Source organism: Tenrec ecaudatus, chromosome 14, assembly GCF_050624435.1.
Source record: "Tenrec ecaudatus isolate mTenEca1 chromosome 14, mTenEca1.hap1, whole genome shotgun sequence".
Classification (NCBI taxonomy): Eukaryota; Metazoa; Chordata; class Mammalia; order Afrosoricida; family Tenrecidae; genus Tenrec; species Tenrec ecaudatus.
Window position 1 is genome coordinate 98,914,301 of NC_134543.1, and position 17,670 is coordinate 98,931,970.

At 38.0% G+C, this 17,670-nt stretch overlaps 1 protein-coding gene and 1 non-coding gene across 17 annotated transcripts in view; both read left to right on the plus strand.

Moving 5' to 3' along the window:
* Nucleotides 1-17,670, plus strand: part of MGA (MAX dimerization protein MGA) — a 114,826-nt gene that overhangs the window by 65,657 nt on the left and 31,499 nt on the right. For all 16 annotated transcript variants that reach the window (XM_075531320.1, XM_075531322.1, XM_075531321.1 and 13 more), the window contains exons 5-9: nucleotides 74-169; nucleotides 6,082-6,213; nucleotides 6,701-6,805; nucleotides 8,946-9,607; nucleotides 12,231-12,579. In XM_075531320.1, coding sequence (XP_075387435.1) covers nucleotides 74-169; nucleotides 6,082-6,213; nucleotides 6,701-6,805; nucleotides 8,946-9,607; nucleotides 12,231-12,579 — 1,344 coding nt within the window. The remainder of the gene's footprint in view (nucleotides 1-73; nucleotides 170-6,081; nucleotides 6,214-6,700; nucleotides 6,806-8,945; nucleotides 9,608-12,230; nucleotides 12,580-17,670) is intronic.
* On the plus strand, nucleotides 7,806-7,913 carry LOC142426999 (U6 spliceosomal RNA). The gene has a single exon (XR_012779846.1). It is a non-coding gene; the product is annotated as a U6 spliceosomal RNA (small nuclear RNA).

The following is a 17,670-nucleotide window of genomic DNA, read 5'->3' on the forward strand; positions in this document are numbered from 1 at the left end:
TTGGACTTTAGGATGGCAGTGCTCATTCTCAATGTATAATAGCCTATTTGATCAGTATCTGTTTTCTGAGCAGGCTGCAGGGCAAGAATATCCCAATTGGAAAAGGAATTGATAGAAGATTTGAAGTCTTTGCGTCACAAGCAGGTGATCCATCCTGGTCTTCAAGAAGGTAAATAGCTCCTTAAAAGATCTACACACTAGTCCCATGCCTATATACTTCCATTGTTTTCACCCTGCCCACCTTTCTTCTCTTTGCCCCTGTAGTCTATATTCTTTCTCTTCTGTCTTCTCTCTACCATTCCTACTCCTTGATTATATTTCTCTCAGTACACATCTTCAGTGTAAGGTTTTCTTTTTCATAATTTTTCCCTTTAATTTTAAAACATGCCTAGATGTCCCCTTCCTAAGAGAAACTGTTACTCTGGGTTGACTAAAGAAACAAATTCATAGATGTGTTTAAGAAAGAGCTTTATATAAAAGAGTAATTGTATATTAAGAAAATATCACTGCGCAGTCCAGATTAAGTTCATAAATCCAATATTAGCCCATATGTCCAATGCGAGGCTGTAAATTCCTGTTGAGCCTCAAGCAACATGTGCAATGATGCTGAGTTCAGGAAGATCACAGGCCAGTGGGTGGAAAGTCTTGTGGATCCAGTGGTGGTAGAAGCGTCTTAGTGTTGGCATGGGTGTGGCTCCTCTTAACTCCAAGGCTCTGGTTACCATCAACATAGCTCCAAGTGACTTGTCAACGGGCATTTCTTGCAGGGAGAGTCTGTGTGTCCTGCCCCCAGGGAGCTACTTACCTCTGCAGTGCCTCCAAATGAGGTCATCAAACTGCGACCCGATGACAGACTAAACTCCACCCCTTCCTCAAGTTGACAATTTATTATATAACTGCCACAGAAACCTTTATAACTTTGAAGGGGTTGTCTATTCTGTGAAGTATAGCACCTTAGGGCATTAAAAAAGTATATTGCCATAAAGAATTGTATTTTCTGTTTTTCCTTATAATCTAGTATTTTCATCTCTGTTTTTAAACCCCTTAGTTTTTTTTATGTGTAGTGTGTGTGTGTGTGTGTGTGTGTGTGTGTGTGTGTGGTGGTTCCTACGTGTTCTTACTCTTGGTGACATGTTTAAGTTTTTTATGTCTAGCTACCGTTATTTTTTTTTTATTTTAACAATTTATTGGGGCTGATACAATTCTTTTCACAGTTCATACATATACATACATCAATTGTATAAAGCACATCTGTACAGTCTTTGCCCTAATCATTTTTTTCTCTTTTCTTCTTTTACATTTTATTAGGGACTCAAACAACTCTTACCACAATCCATACATATACATACATCAATTGTATAAAGCACATCCATACATTCCCTGCCCCAATCATTCTCAAGGCATTTGATCTCCACTTAAGCCCCTTGCATCAGGTCCTCTTTTTTCCCCCCCTCCCTCCCCATTCCCCCCTCCCTCATGTGCCCTTGGTAATTTATACATCATTATTTTGTCATATCTTGCCCTATCTGGAGTCTCCCTTCCCCCCTTCTCTGCTGTCCCTCTCCCAGGGAAGAGGTCACATGTGGATCCTTGTAATCAGTTCCCCCTTGCTACCGTTATATTTTATGTTTGATGTATTTTGCTACATCATTTGGTGGTGTGAATGGTTAAACACCTAGTGCTAGCTGAAATGCTGACAGTACCCCCAGAGGTGCCTCAGAAGAGAGGCCTTGTGACCTGCTTCTGAAAGGCCTCAGTTTTGCAAACCCTATGGAGCAGTTGTAGTCTGTATAGACTGGTCTTTCTAGATCAGTCAGAATTGGGTTGATGAACACTCCCCCTCCCTTTTTTTTTTTTTTTTTAAGAAAGATGAAAACTATGTGTTATGTTCATAGTAGCCCTTATTTGCTCGGTACTGAAAGAGTCTAGGCCATTTCTACCTTCTTATAGCTTTGAGTTCAGATGTTCTTCTTGGAATTTATTGGATTATTGGCTTGTCAATTCTATTTCCAGAATGCTATCTAGTCTACTTGTTAGGTGCAGGTGCCATTGAGTCAGTCCTGACTCTCATAGTGACCCTACATGTAACAAGGAAATGCTGCCCAGTCCTGCATCGTCCTCACAATTGTGCTTATGTTTGAGCCCCATGTTGTAACCAATGTGTCAAGTCTGTCTCAGCGAGAGCCTTCCTCTTTTTCACTGCCCCTCTACTTTACCAAGCATGACATCCTTCCTAGGGACTGATCTTTCCTGACAACTTATCCAAAGTAATGTGAGACGAAGTCTCACCATCCTTGCCTTTAAGGAACACTCTTGCTGTGTTTCTTCTCAGACACTAAGTGGTAATACTTGGGAGAAACTTTGCTTCCGTGTTGCGGCAGCTTGTGGTTCTGTGTGATCTTAAAGGAGGCACATCCCAATCTAAATTCCAGTAATGTAGATGGGTTACTTGGATGGATAATCATATCTCTATTATGGTAGTCTTGCTGGTGATAGCATTTGTTGCTTTTTAAAAAAAATTTGTTGCTCTGTAATGTCAGTGTTTGCATCTGCTGTTATTGAATGAATATTCCCTGACTTCCAGCTCTATCTGTTAACTTGCTCTCGTTCATCTTTTTTCTCTCCTGCCACATCTCATTTTGATTTGTATGTATTCCCATAATGTAAAAATGATACAGTTACATTGTATTTTTCAACTTTATTCACACATTTATTTTAGTCATAGTTCTAGAATTAAGTATATTCAATGCTTAACTGCTAGTCTTTTTGCTCTGGTTTGTCTGCCTGTCATCTCTTGATTGGCTATGATTTGACATTTTTCCCCTAATATATATATATATATATATATATATATATATATATATATATATATATATATATATATATATATATAAAATTTTTTTTAGTCAAATCTGTAATCATTTCCATTGCAAATGGAACTCAAAGTCAAATGCTTATAGAAACTAAGCAGCTAACATACAGGCCTAACTTTGGGATGTGAGTTTGGTCTGTGATAGGCTGAAGGTATAATTGCCCCTTGTAAGGGAGCAGCCATGTAAGTGGATTGTTATATAAAAATAAGGTCTTGTATTTTCAAATCGTCCCATTCCTCACCCCCCCCCCCAAGGGAAATTGAAGTCAGGAGTCAGTATTTTTATGTTATACTGTGGCAACTCATACTATTTTTCTGACACCTAACTCAAAACTTTTAAAAACACCGTGATTAATTAAACCTGTTGCTACCAAGTTGATTCTGACTCGCAGCAAACCGCTTAGGAGAGAGTAGAACTTGTCCCAGAGGGTATTTACACTGCAGATCTTTATGGAAGCAAATTGCCACATCTCTCTTTAATGGAGTGGTTGGTGGATTTAAACTGCTGACCCTAAAGTTAACTACTGTACCATCAGGGTTCCTTAGTGAGTTATTAGTGTGGCTGTGTGGTACATACACGTAGAAGTGGTTAAAATGGCAAGTTTCGTGTTGTATTTTATCCTAATGCAAACAAATTAATGGTATTTTTAAAAGCAAATGGAAAAATTCTTACCCAAAACAAAATTCAGAATATACTTAATTTCATGCGAGGGAGAGGGAGGAAAAACCTCTGAAACTCACTATGAACCAAGCAGAACATTCTGAGAGCCATCAATATATATGATTCTGTGTTTGGTGTCATGTGTAGTTTAATCTTAATGGGATGCAAGTTTTTTTTTTAACTGAATTTTCTTATAGTAAAAGATGGCTTCAAAATTCATGAAATTTTCATTATCTTTTAATTCCATTTTTTTCATAAACTTTATTTTAAAATTTTATTTTTTAAATCATCTTATTGGGGGCTCATGCAACTTTTATCATAATCCATTCATACATCCATTGTGTATCAAGCACATTTGCTGCCATCTTCATTTTCAGAACACTTGCTTTATACTTGCGCCCCTAGTATCAGCTCATTCCCCCCCTCCTCCTCCTGTCATAAGTTTTTAAAAGGAATCCTTCCTCCTTGTAGTTATATCATTTTTTCCTTCAACAGCTGTATCTGTACTGCATGTGATACTTTTTTTGTGAGGGGTTGAGATAACATTTGATTTTGGAATTAGAAAACAAAACAAGCTTTATTGTGAATTAGGTCGGACTTTACATTTTATTTCATCATCTTTGCATTGGAAAACTTAAAAGAATTTATTGTCTCCTGATAGCTTGCCCTGCCCTCCCTACAACATTTTAAAAAATTTCCTTTCTCTTCCCCCTCGCTTTCTCATAGGATATTGTCGTTTTCTTCATACAAGTTAACACACCTGTCTACTTTTTTTTTTTTAACTTTTTCTTTTTTTTCACACCTGTCTACTCTACTTGTTTCCCTTTTCTCACCTTTCCTTTCTCGCCTGTGGTAACCATCAAAGTGTGTTTCTTTTGGTGCGAATCCCTAATCTTGATTTTTTTTTTCTTTTCTACCGTTGTCTAGTTTGCTCTATTTTGATTAACTTCACTAAGCACAATGTTTTTTAAGTCCATTCGTGTCATGAGATTCTTCACAGTTTTGATCATTGTTCTTTAAGGATGCATAGTACTTCATTATGTATGTGTGTGTGCAATTTCCCTGTATTTGATTTTCTTTCTTAACCTTCCTATTGTTGATTTCAGACATTATATTGCTGTTATCTGCTAAGATCAATGTTTTTAAATTTACTAAGGTTTGCTTTGTAGTTACTTCTTCTTACTGTTCCTGAGTATTTTATCTGTCCTGAATTCCATGTGTCCAATTTGGTCTTACTGGATTTGAAAGGTAAAAATTTGAGAAATAACACAATTAAAACCAGTTGTTCTGGCTTCTAAGTTTTATGTCTTACCCAGTTAACTTCATGCAGAACTATTTATTTCAAAGAACTAGAATAGTAAATTAAAGCAGAAGAACCATCTTTTATGCATAATATATGCTCTGTGGAAGATAGAGAAATTAGCCATAGCTAAACTTGTGCAATATCTTTGTCTTTTAGGGAAACTGCACTGTGAGATTTTTATTGGAAATCTGTGACTTTAATTTTCTTGCTTTTATTTTCAAATTTTATCTGATAAAGTCTTTACTAAATCCACAAAAGTAAAAAATCATTATAAGGAGATAGCGGGTAGAGCCACCAGAAGGTATTGGGGGTGGGAAGGACACAGGACGGGGCAGAGCCAGACCAGGCTTCCCATGGGGGCACCTGCTTCAGAGGCTATTGATAGGGTCTGCAGGCAGTTCTGGGGGCCCCAGGCCAGTACCAGGGCAGGCTCAGTGGTGGTGGCTCAACCAGCACAACTGAGAACTTTGCACCTGTGTCTTTTAATAATTATTATGTTACTATGTTATCTTTGAACTTCTTTGTTATTAATAATTTGAAAATTTAGGTTAAACAGTTTCCTAAAAGATTGCCTTAATCTACCAGTAACTGATGTACTATGTTTATAGACTCAGTTAATGTAATCATCTTTATGTAAAACTGATAATCAGCTGCCATAAACAGACCCGAGCATGGCTAGATGGTGGGCCTCAGGCATTCTTTGGGTTATCGATATTTAAGAGCTCAAAGGTCTCAATTCTGCTATGTGAGTATATCAGCTATTTTTTGGTACATAGTACAATAGCAGTTACTTAAAATAATGTATGTTTAAAGTCTCATAGTTTTTGTGGGTCAGGAGTCCAGCTAATTGAATCATTTACTTAGAATCTTACAAAGTTACAATGAGGTTGTTGGATAGTGGATTTTCATCAGAGGTGTGATTGAGCTCTCCAGTCAGCGTGGGAGATTGAACTTTCTTGCAGTTGTAGGATGAATGCTACTCTCTTACATGATAACATATACATAATCATGTAGGTTTCATCCCTTCTGCCACATTCCACTCATTAGAAAAAACCACGGGTTCTGCCTACACTTCTTGGTTGCAAAAACTAGAGATTATGTAAATATGTAATACCAAGGGACCAGGGACCAAGAAATCACAGCAAATTCTGTTTGCTATCATATTTTTTTTTATCATTTTGCCACCAGTAGCTAAAGAGCAGAAAGTGATTGTGTGTGTGTGTGTGTTTCTTTGTTTTCTTGCAGTGGGCCTAAAATTGAATTCTGTGGATCCAACACTGAGCATTGATCTTCAATACTTGGGAGTACAGCTACCTTTGGCTCCAGCCACTAGCTTTCCTTTCTGGAACCTTACAGGAACTAGTCCTGCCTCTCCTGGTGAGTCCGTAGTATTTGTAAGTAACTATATTTCTTACTTAGAGTTAAGGTTATTTGCGATACTAATAAAAACTTTCCGTTCGGGGTGAAGAGAGACATCGGACAGGGCAAGACATGACAAAATAATAATTTTATAAATTATCAAGGGCTCAAGAGGGAGGGGGGAGTGGGGAGGGAAGGGGAAAAAAAAGAGGACCTGATGCCAAGGGCTTAAGTGGAGAGCAAATGCTTTGAAAATGATGAGGGCAAAGAATGTACAGATGTGCTTTACACATTTGATGTATGTATGGATTGTGATAAGAGTTGTATGAGTCCCTAATAAGATGTTTTTAAACAAACAAACTGTCCTTTCTTAGAGACATTTTGGATATCCCCTGATAAGATATCTTTTTTTTATTAGCTTAACAATAGATTTATAAATTTTCGATAAATCTTAATCATGAACACTGGCTTGCTAGAATTTTGATCATCTCTTTTTCTTTTATAGATCCTGGATTTCCCTTTGTTTCTAGGACAGGGAAGACCAATGACTTCACCAAAATCAAGGGATGGAGGGGGAAGTTTCATGGTGCTTCTGCATCTAGGAATGAAGGTAAGAAGTGGTTTATTACTTTTTAAAAATACATTCATTGGCATATACTTCAATTGGAAATTAAATCATTCAATAATATGAAGAAGAGTTATGCAGTCACCACCACAATCAGTTTCAGAACATTTTCTTCTCTTATTCATTGTTCTTAGCTCCGCATTGACCCCCAAAGCTCCCATGCTGCCCATCACCTAGGAAATTATTTATCCAGTTACTGCCTCTCTAGATTTATCTATCCCGGATTTCATATGAAGACTGTCCTGTAAAGCACAAACTCATACAAAACACACAGGAAGCAACCAACCAACCAAACAAAACCAACAGTGACTAGACAAAACTGAGAAAAACCTCAATTGAAACGAAATCAGAAAGTACTAAAAAGCTGAACTTTAAACAGGGTCAAAAGAGAGATCAGACGGTAAGGTATTACATTTTAACTGAACCACATCCACCACAGTTGACTTCACGGTGCGCTCTGTCTGATATCAAGGCTATGCACATCCCTAGACTATGGTCACGGGAGGGGGATTCACCAGAGGCTTCATCCATATGGGAACCCTACTAATGGACTTTTATCTTCTAGTGTCTTCTATAACCTTAATGCAAACCAGGTGCTCCAATACCAGTCTCTCTGGATTTGAATTTTATTATTTATAATCCTTGGATGACATAGACGGGTGTGCTTTTTCCATGTGGACTTAGTTGACACCTCACTTAGGTGACTGCTTGTTTGAAGACAAGCTTTTTTTTTTTAACTCTACTTTTATTTAGTTTTCACCTGTAACTCTGACAAATGCCATATCTTCTCCATTTACATAATTTTGCTATCAGAAGAAGACAAGCTTTTAAGACCCTAGAAATTATTCTTTTTGGTATCTGGGCACCATCTGATTTCTTCAAACTTTGCTGTAGCACAGTTATTTTGTAATCTAAATATTCTAATATGTGAAGCCAGATCCTTTTGTTTTTCCATCTATTCTATCCATATTTAAACGTGAACTGAGTGCTCGCTTCGGCAGCACATATACTAAAATTGGAATGATACAGAGAAGATTAGCACGGCCCCTGCGCAAGGATGACACGCAAAAAAAAAAAAGTGAACTGAAAATTTGCCCTGCCTGTTTTTGTTTGTTCATTTTCCCCATAATCACAACTTAAATGATCTCTGTAACCTTTTAAAACTACTCTTAATGTTTTTCATACAGTTGTAAAAGTATCATCTCATTCTCAAACATTATTTGTACATGTGTTTAGAGTTTTACATGATTGTAATAGCCTTATATGATGGGATTTCAAAAAGTTTGTAGAGACATGAGATTAAAAGATAGTGGAAAATTTCCACAAACTTTTTGAAGCAACCTCATCTCAAAGTGAAAGTGTAATCCTAGCATTTCTCCTATGTTATTTTTTCTCCTTTTAGTTTTTTTCCATTATCCAATGCACTTTATAGCAATTTACATACGAACGAGATAAATCTACCATTTATTTGCTAACATTGTTTCCCAAATCTTTGACTCTTGCACTCTTTTTTATGGTCTTAACTCTTCCCCACTGTTTTGTATCAAACTCCAGGTACTTCGTGATCTCTTAAATAATCCCTTAGCATCTGTTGGTCTGCTTTGAGTTACATAACACTTTATTCTTGCTATACTTTTATTTACCTGTGAGCTCACTAGTTAGGTAATAAGTCATCAAAGGTTGAATATTCACTAACACTTGACAAGTAGTTTAATATTCAATAAAATGTAACTTGAATAATAAAAGGATAAGACATAATTTAAGTAAACATCTTAACTTTCCCTTAGAGAATGGGTTTTAATGTGATTCGTATCAGACTTACATCTCTTCTTTTGGTTTTTGTATTTTACTGTCCTTATGAAGGACAGTTTAGAAGATTCAGTAGTTTCTAATCCAGTGTACCCAGATATTTTTTGTGTGTGTACTCTCCCTGTCCCCTAAAGATCTGTTTTATTTTGTTTGTATTTCGTAAGCTATTTCATTACTGATGTTTGTGTGATTTAAAAAGAAAGGCAATTTAGATTAACAATGCAATATACCTTCCCCCAAAATAAAATGCAATATACCCTGCCTTTTTACACCCCCCCCTAGATTACTAAAAGTATCTTGTGTCTCTCTATTTTAGGGGGCAATTCAGATGCTTCATTGAAAAACCGTTCTGCTTTCTGTAGTGACAAGCTAGATGAATATTTGGAAAATGAAGGCAAGCTGATGGAAACAAGCATGGGCTTCTCTTCCAATGCTCCCACATCTCCTGTGGTATACCAACTACCCACCAAGAGTACTAGTTACGTACGGACACTGGACAGTGTATTGAAGAAGCAATCTGCCATTTCCCCTTCTACCTCTTACTCTTTGAAGCCTCATTCTGTACCCCTTCCTTCTCGAAAGGTTAAACCTCAAAACAAACAGGCAAATGTCAGTGGCCGAACTAAATCATCTTATAAATCCATCTTACCATATCCTGTTTCATCAAAACAGAAGCAGCCCAATATGATTTTAGGAGATAAGGTTACCAAGAATTCTTCAAGCACTGTCTCAGAAAACCAGATGAATGACTTGGTTGTGCCAACTTCAGAGGAAAATGTTTTTCCCAAGCAGATTACTCTGCGACAGGCACACCACCAGCCTCAGCAACCGTTTTTGGGAGCTCGGCCACCAGGTTTGTCTAAATCTCAGGTGAAGCTCATGGACCTGGAGGACTGTGCACTTTGGGAAGGCAAACCAAGGACTTATATCACCGAAGAGAGAGCAGATGTATCCTTAGCAACTCTGCTCACAGCTCAAGTAAGTATCTCCTGGGTTTTTGGAAGCATATTAATGCTTGACTAGAGGGTGAAGGTAGTGAGAAGAAGTTGGGAATGGGATTTTCATGGCAGATATTTCTAAGCATTTGTTTTTTTGGTTACAGACTAAGGAGATGTCCCCTTTCTTATACTTTTACCAGCTAGACCCTCAAGTCTCCATGGTCTAGCCTGCCAGCAGAGGGCACAGTACAATTGTGTTTAGAAATAGCATTCCTCTCCAATAATATCTAAAAGCCTTAATTTCATTCTCCAGCATATGAACTAAGTATATTTGCTGATGTTGTTAAAACAGCTTTGAAAATGCTGCTTTAAAGATCCTGAATTGCAGAGGAAACAAATCCCACCCCCCAAATACACATCTGTTGGGGCTGTGGGTGGGGGTGGGGGAACAAAAAACCTGCTGCTTATAAAATTTAATATGAAAATAAAATTTTATATTGTTTATGCACCCATGTTAGTGCCCTTGGGTGCCTGTCAAACAATACAGCAACAAGATGATCATTTTTTAAAAATCTTTTTATTGGTGCTCATAAGGCTCTTATCACAGTCTGTACATACATCAATTGAGCAAAGCACCCTTATACATTTGTTGTACTCGTCATTCTCATAATTCACCTTCCACTTGGGTTCCTGGAATCAGCTCGGTTTCCCTTTTTTCCCCCCATCCCCCTCCCTCCCCGATCCCACCCCTGGTCCCTTGATAGTTTATAAATAACTTTTATATCTTATCTTACACTCCCCGGCGTCTCCCCTCACCCGCCTCCCCATTGCCCATCTCCCAGAGAGGAGGTTACACATAGATCTCCGAGATTGGTTCTCCCTTTCTACACGCCCTTCCTTCCTGGTGTCGCCACTCCCACCGCTGGTGTTGAGGGGTTCGTCTGTCCTAGATTCCCTGTGCCTCCAGATCCCCACTGCACCGCTGTACATCCTCTGGTATAACCAGGTCCGCAAGGCAAGGTAGAATTGGGGTCATGATGATTGGGAGGGGAGGAAGCGTTCAGGAACTAGAGGAAGGTTTTGAGTTTCATTGTTTCTGCACTGAACCCTGAGTGGCCCATCTCCTCCACACTACCCCTCTGGAAGGGGTATCCAGCTGTCTACAGATGGGCATTGGGTCCCCATCACGCACTCCCCCTCTTTCACGGTGATGTGATTCTCACCACCACCCCACCTTTGTTGTTGGAGACCTGGTCTCCTCTGTCCTTCACGGTCACCTATGTTGGTGTACTGCTTCCGTGTGGGTTCGGTTGCTTCTGGGCTAGATGGTCGCTTGTTTGCTTTCAAGCCTTTAAGTCCCCAGACGCTATATCTCTCAGTAGCCGGGCACCATCAGCCTTCTTCACCACACTTGCCCATGCACACTTTCGTCTTCAGCGATTATGTGAGGAAGGTGATCACACAATGATTGTTTTTGTTCCTTTGTATGTGTTACATGGTCCATTCAACACCTTGTATTCGCTTAGGCCGTGTGCTTCTTCTCTGTGGGCTTTGCTGCTTCTGAGCTAGATGGCCGCTTATTTGCCTTTAAGCCTTTAAGACCCCAGACGCTATATCTTTTTGATAGCCGGGCACCATCAGCTTTCTTCACCACGTTTGCTTACACACACGTCTGTCTTCAGTGATCATGTAGGGAAGGTGGGTATCCTGCAATGACTGTTTAGCAGGGCGAGGTGCTATTGTATTGGGGGATTATGCATGAGGAGGCCCAATGTTCATCTGCTACCCTACTACTGAACCTATAAATATATGCATATAAATCTATTGCCCCCATAATCATAAATATATTTACATATGTACATGTCTGTATTTAGGCTTCTCTGTATGCACTTTGCCTCCTACTCCTTTCCTCTATTTCCTTTCGCTTTCCTCCCGACCCATTACCATGTTTAGCCTTCATTCTGGTTTCAGTAATTCCTCTCAGTTACCTTGCTCTTGGTCACTCCCTACCAGTCCTCCCCTCCCCTCCGTCCACCAAGGTGATCATTTTTAAATCATTGATTTTTTTTATATCTAATGTATTTTTAAATTGTGTGACTATAGTTGAGAATTGAACATCAGAAGTTAAGACTAAATGTAAGATTAATCATCATCCTTAAACATTTTTGTCTGTATTATCCACTGCCTTTTTAAAAATCACCGTAGTCAGAGATTGGCAAACCTCTGAAAAAGTTTGGAGAGTAAATAGTTTTGGTTTTGTAGACCGTGTGGTCTCCGTTGCAGGAAGTTAGCTTTGCTGCTGGTTGCTGTGGACAATATGCAAATGATCGGGCCCAGATCTATTTCAGTGAAATTTTACTGACAAACCAGGCTTATTATGGTCTGTTGACGTTAGTTTGTAAACCCTGACTTAGAGCATTGTGTAAATAAATTTATTTTGAGTAAATTTATCTTTGTTGAAATGTTGACTAATGAATCAATATTTCTTCTGCTTATCTGTGCCATGTATTAGAAGGAGAGGTTGCTCACAGTTCTGTCTGTACTTTCAATCTACCCTTTGAATCAGTGTTAAACATGTGTTGTTAGAAAAGAAGGCAGGCCAGTTAGAACACCTACATATTTGGGAAATTTAGTAGACTCACAATTCTCTACTTTAATCTTAGGCGTCTCTCAAAACTAAACCTATCCACACAACCCTGCGGAGCAGAGCCCCTCCATGCAACAATGACTTTTGTCGACTGGGCTGTGTGTGCTCCAGTCTAGCTTTGGAGAAGCGCCAGCCTGCTCACTGCCGCCGGCCAGACTGCATGTTTGGTTGCACTTGTTTGAAAAGAAAAGTTGTACTTGTTAAAGGAGGATCTAAAACAAAGCATTTGCCGAGGAAAGCTGCTCATCGAGATCCAATATTTTATGATACTTTGGGAGAAGAGGTGAGGGAAGAAGGAGAGGAGGATGACAGAGAGGAAGAGGAGCTATTAAAAGAGAAGAAGAAAAGAAAGAAGCTGGAATACAGTGAGTATTAGTTGGAGGTAAAACATAAATGTGCTCCTAATTTTGGGCAAAACCGATCTTTTAAAAGTTTATGCACTTTAAACACCTGAGACATTTACTTTTAATCCTGATACATGCTTATCTGATATATGAGGAAATTCTTGGCATCTGAATGCGTTTTCTATGTGGTCTGCCCACACACGTGCCTTTTGAAAATGGATTTTTCTCTGAGAATGACTGCTAAATATGAATTATTCTGTCATTTGGACTTCCAGAGGGGCTTTGAGATTTCATCCATTTTTCTTTTTGATTTATTTACCTTGGAAAGTGAACAGATGACCAATATAATCCATTGCATTTTATTAAAAGGGGTATTTGCGACAAGACCTTCAGGTCTTGGTTTGAGCCAGGTACCCAGTGGTTGTGGGCAATTGGTGGTAGAATTGGGTAGGGCAGAGCCAATCATTATGTGCTCTTTTAGGAAGCTAGTTTTTCTTTTTGATAAAGTCAGATGTAGGCCTACGTAACATTTTTACCTTCTTTCTGTTAGACTTTTATAATCTCTTCTAATGTATTGAATATGACTTTACCATATAATTGAGACTATATCTTGTTACTTATTTATCAGGTTATGAGTAATAATACCAAGATTAATGTTATTCAAATTAATCCTTTTTTAGCCATTTATATTTAACATTACCGTATATACTTGATTATAAGGTGAGTTTTTCAGCACATTTTAAATTTCGTTTTTGTGCTAAAATTAGGTGTCTTGGCAGATACTTGGGTCGGCATATGCAGAAGTTATGTACTCATTACAGTCTGAGATTATGACTAGTGGCCTTGTAGAATTTTGTTGTGAATCTACATGTTTGTGCATGCATACATATACCCAGTAAAGGACCTGCTCTATATATGTGGCATTGTACTATTATAATGCATATTTTACTTTCAAAGTTGAGTGTCATAAGACCTGCTTTCCTAAGTATGAATTTACATTGTAATTTAAATTTTAATGGCTTTATAGTATTCTAGTTCTTTTGGTTGGACATTACATATTTTTGGATTGTCTGTATTATAATTAATGTAGTAAAGAACAGTCAATTTTAGATTAGGCTATTGAAAGTGAAATTTAACACATTTAACAAAGTTAAAGACACTTGCAGATGTTGCACCAGTTTACGCATCTGGTCATAGTTGGACAATGTGACAGCCACTTTCTCTACAAAACACTGAGTAGCTACAGCAAGCTGACATGCAGTTTGACATTGAAGATGGTTTCTGGTCTCTTGCCTGTTTTGTGACCATTGCCTGGCTATTCTGATTATTATTTTAGTATTTAAGTAAGTTAGATTTTTATAGACATAAGAATTTAAAGTTTTTAAAAATCATTTTATTGGGACCTTGTACAGCTCTTTTTTTGCTTGTACAGCTGTTGTCACAATCTATACATCCATCCATTGTGACATGCACATTTGTATATATGTTACAATTTTTTTCATCATTTTCAAAACATTTCTTTGTACTTGAGCCATTGGTGTCAGCTCTTCATTTTTTCCCCCTCCGCCCTCAGATTTTAAACGTTTAAAATCAAATATGAGGGAGTTTCAAAAAGTTTGTGGGAAAGGTTAATTATATTTTAATTCCATATTTTTTAAAAAAGAATGTTTGAAGCTTCCTCATAATACAGAATTGTTAAATTCAATCCATATCTGTCTGCAGAATTTACTCTTAACTAGCTCTTAAAAGCATGATTACATTTCAAAGCAACAAAAGGAAGATTCCCAATTTACATAAGGGATATACTGTACCTATTATGTTTCATTACTTGGTTTACCCCGTTTTTCTCATCCTTGACCAAAGTTAGACTCCAGAAGCCAGTCATTTACAAAAGTATTCTTTATTTTTTGCCAGTATAAACAAAATGGCCTGCTCTTTCTTTCCTATAAGCCGCCGTCACTCTTCTTGTAGTTGATGACGCTGCTAGCGACGAGGTTCCCTGTTTGAAAGCACCAGCCACTCCTTGGGAGAAAGATGATACTTTCCACTGCCTTAAAAAGTTACTCTCTCAGAAACCCACAGTTGTAGTTCTTTCCTGTCTATATAGGGTTACTATTAGTTGAAATGTTCTCAATGGCAGTGGGTTTGGTTTTGGAATTTTCTTGCACTGCCAAGGAAAGGATGAGGAGGAGAAAGCTTTTACTGTCATCCATAGCGTTCTGCAAACTAGGGCGTGACATTTAAGCTCTAATATTCTTCACTCTGGTCTTGGATTTTAGTATTTCCAGTCCTTGGATCACATGGGTTGGTGTACTTCTGGGTGGACTTAGCTAACAACTCATTTAGTTGGCAGCTTGTTTTAAGACAAGCTTGTAAGACCCTCAAGTGCTATTCTTTGTGATAGTTGAATACTATCTGCTTTCTTTACCACATTAGGAACCATATTCTCAGGGATCTCTATGTGGGCAAGTATGGAGCTAGGGACAAATCATGAGAACTCATTGTTCTTAAAATAACTCATTGTTACCATATATACTCGTGTATAAGCTGAGTTTTTCAGAACAAAAAATCTGCTGGAAAAGTGAGGTGTAACATCTCGCTGCCTGCCCGTTATCTCGCGGGTGATTGCCATTTCTACGCTGTCCATTCAAAGCCCCGCTGACACTGCAGGGCTTTGAATGTTTGTTTACTCACATCTAACCAATCAGAGCCATCCAATGATTCGTATCTTTGAATAAGCCCTTCAAAGTCCTTGTGCGAAGGATGTGGCATGAATGGATGTCCTCTGGTCAAGCCCCACTAACAAAAGGAGGAACTCTCATGAAGCCTGACACAGAGTTAATAGCAAAGTGGGTTCGAGAGGCATGGGAAGACATACCAGAAGACATGGTGCGACGTGCCTTCCAGAAATATAGTATTAGTAATGCTATGGATGGCAGTGAAGACTGCGCTTTGTATGAAAATGACAGCAGCAATGGTGATGACGGCGATCTCAGTGAGGGCACCAGCTGAAGCTCTGCATTGGGATACGGATGATGATGATGAAGAATCCAGTTTTGAAGGATTTTAACTCTATATTTTAGCTTGGTTGCTGATTTTGCTCAGGGAATGGTACTCTTAAGGTATCATTGTTGATACCTTATTGTTTTTGTTGAGCCTATTTTCCACTTATTGTGCTGGTTTACTAATGTTAAATGACTTGGTGTCCTTTTATTTAGGGTTTTTATTTAAAATAAATATTTAAGTACATTACCCCACTGATGTTTCTATTTTTAGTAATTTCGTTTTCATTTGTTTTGATTACTGAAATACACCCATAGCTTCTGCATTTTCCACCCTAGGCTTATCCTCAAGTCAATCAGTTTTTCTGGTTTCCCAGGTAATAATTAGGTACCTCGGCTTATACTCGGGTCGGTTTATATTCGACTATATGCGGTAAATAATTAATTGTTATTAAAATTATAGCTTATGAATTAGGGCGAGCACAAAATCTGTTATATCGTAGGTTTATATTTCCCTTTTGTTTTCTTTAAAAAAAAACATTTTATTAGGAGCATATACAACTCATCACAGTCCATATATACTTCAATTGTGTGAAGCACATTTGTACATTCATTGCCCTCATCATTCTCAAAACATTTGCTCTCCACTTAAGCCCCTGGCATGAGCTCCTCATTTTTCCCCCTCCCTCCCCGCTTCCCTCACACTCATGAACCCTTGATAATTTATAAATTATTATTTTATCATATCTTGCACTGTCCGACGTCTCCCTTCAACCACTTTTCTGTTGTCCATCCCCCAGGAAGGAGGCTATATGTAAATCCCTATAATTAGTTCCCCCTTTCCCCTCTACCCTCCCGGTATCACTACTCTCACCACTGCTTCTGAAGGGATCATCCGTCCTGGATTCCCTGTGTTTCCAGTTCCTATCTGTACCAGTGTACATCCTCTGATCTAGTCAGATGTGTAAAGTAGAATTGGGATCATGATAGTGGGTGGGAGGAAACATTTAGGAACTAGAAGAAAATTGTATGTTTCATCGTTGCTACCCTGCACCCCGACTAGCTCGTCTCTTCCCCAGGACCATTCCGTAAGGGGATGTCCTGTTGCCTACAGATAGACTTTGGGTCTCCACTCCTCACTCTCCCTCATTCACAATGATTTATTTTTTTATTCTTTGATATCTGATATTTGGTTCCTTTGACAGCTCATGATTACATAGGCTGGTGCACTTCATCCATGTGGGCTTTGTTGCTTCTGAGCTATGTGGCCACTTGTTAATTTTCCCTTTCGTTTTCTTAAACACTTATTCCTTCACAGCTACAGATATTAGATAAAAAATTATCTTGAAATAAAAAATTTTTCTGTTAAAATAATAACTAAAGATAGACTATTAATAAAGTACAGCAAAATGCAAATTTACTGAAGTTTGAAGAAAACTATCAAATAGTTGAAAAATACATGAGTAATACCAATTTAAACTTCACAAAGAAGGGAAATGATAAAATTTTTCTGTGTGATTTCTTCAAGCTTCTGTCCCCAAATGTTTCCTTTTAAGGATCCATCCTGTAGGCAAAGGCATAAGAAATGGCAAAACTTAAAAATGATGATGGATTCTCTATGTCTAATGAGTGCATTCAGAGCTTCAAAAAACAAACTATGCAATATCACCTGCAACATAAGACCATGATTCAAGAATTGCAGTTTCTTATGTGGCAATGACGATAGTAAACAGAAGTTACTGAGATTGATAACTTTATGCAAATTCAGGACACAACAGTTAACTTTTATAGTGATATTTCAGAAAATAGTGTCACATCTTACGTTAATATCAACAACGAAATTACCACAGAAATGCCTAATATACACCTACAGGAAATTTTGGACTCAAAAGCTAAAGATGACAATAATGAAGATTATAAACACCTATCATTGGAAGAACTTGAGCTTGTAAGTCAAATACAAGTTGTTTTTTTAAGTACAAAAAGGGAAGAACTTGTGAGGGCAAGAACTTTGTTTTTCTCATAGCTGTATTCTAGTGCATAAAACCCTATCTGGTTCACAGGTTTATAGTAAGTGGTTCAATAAACACTTGGTAAAATAAGATAAATG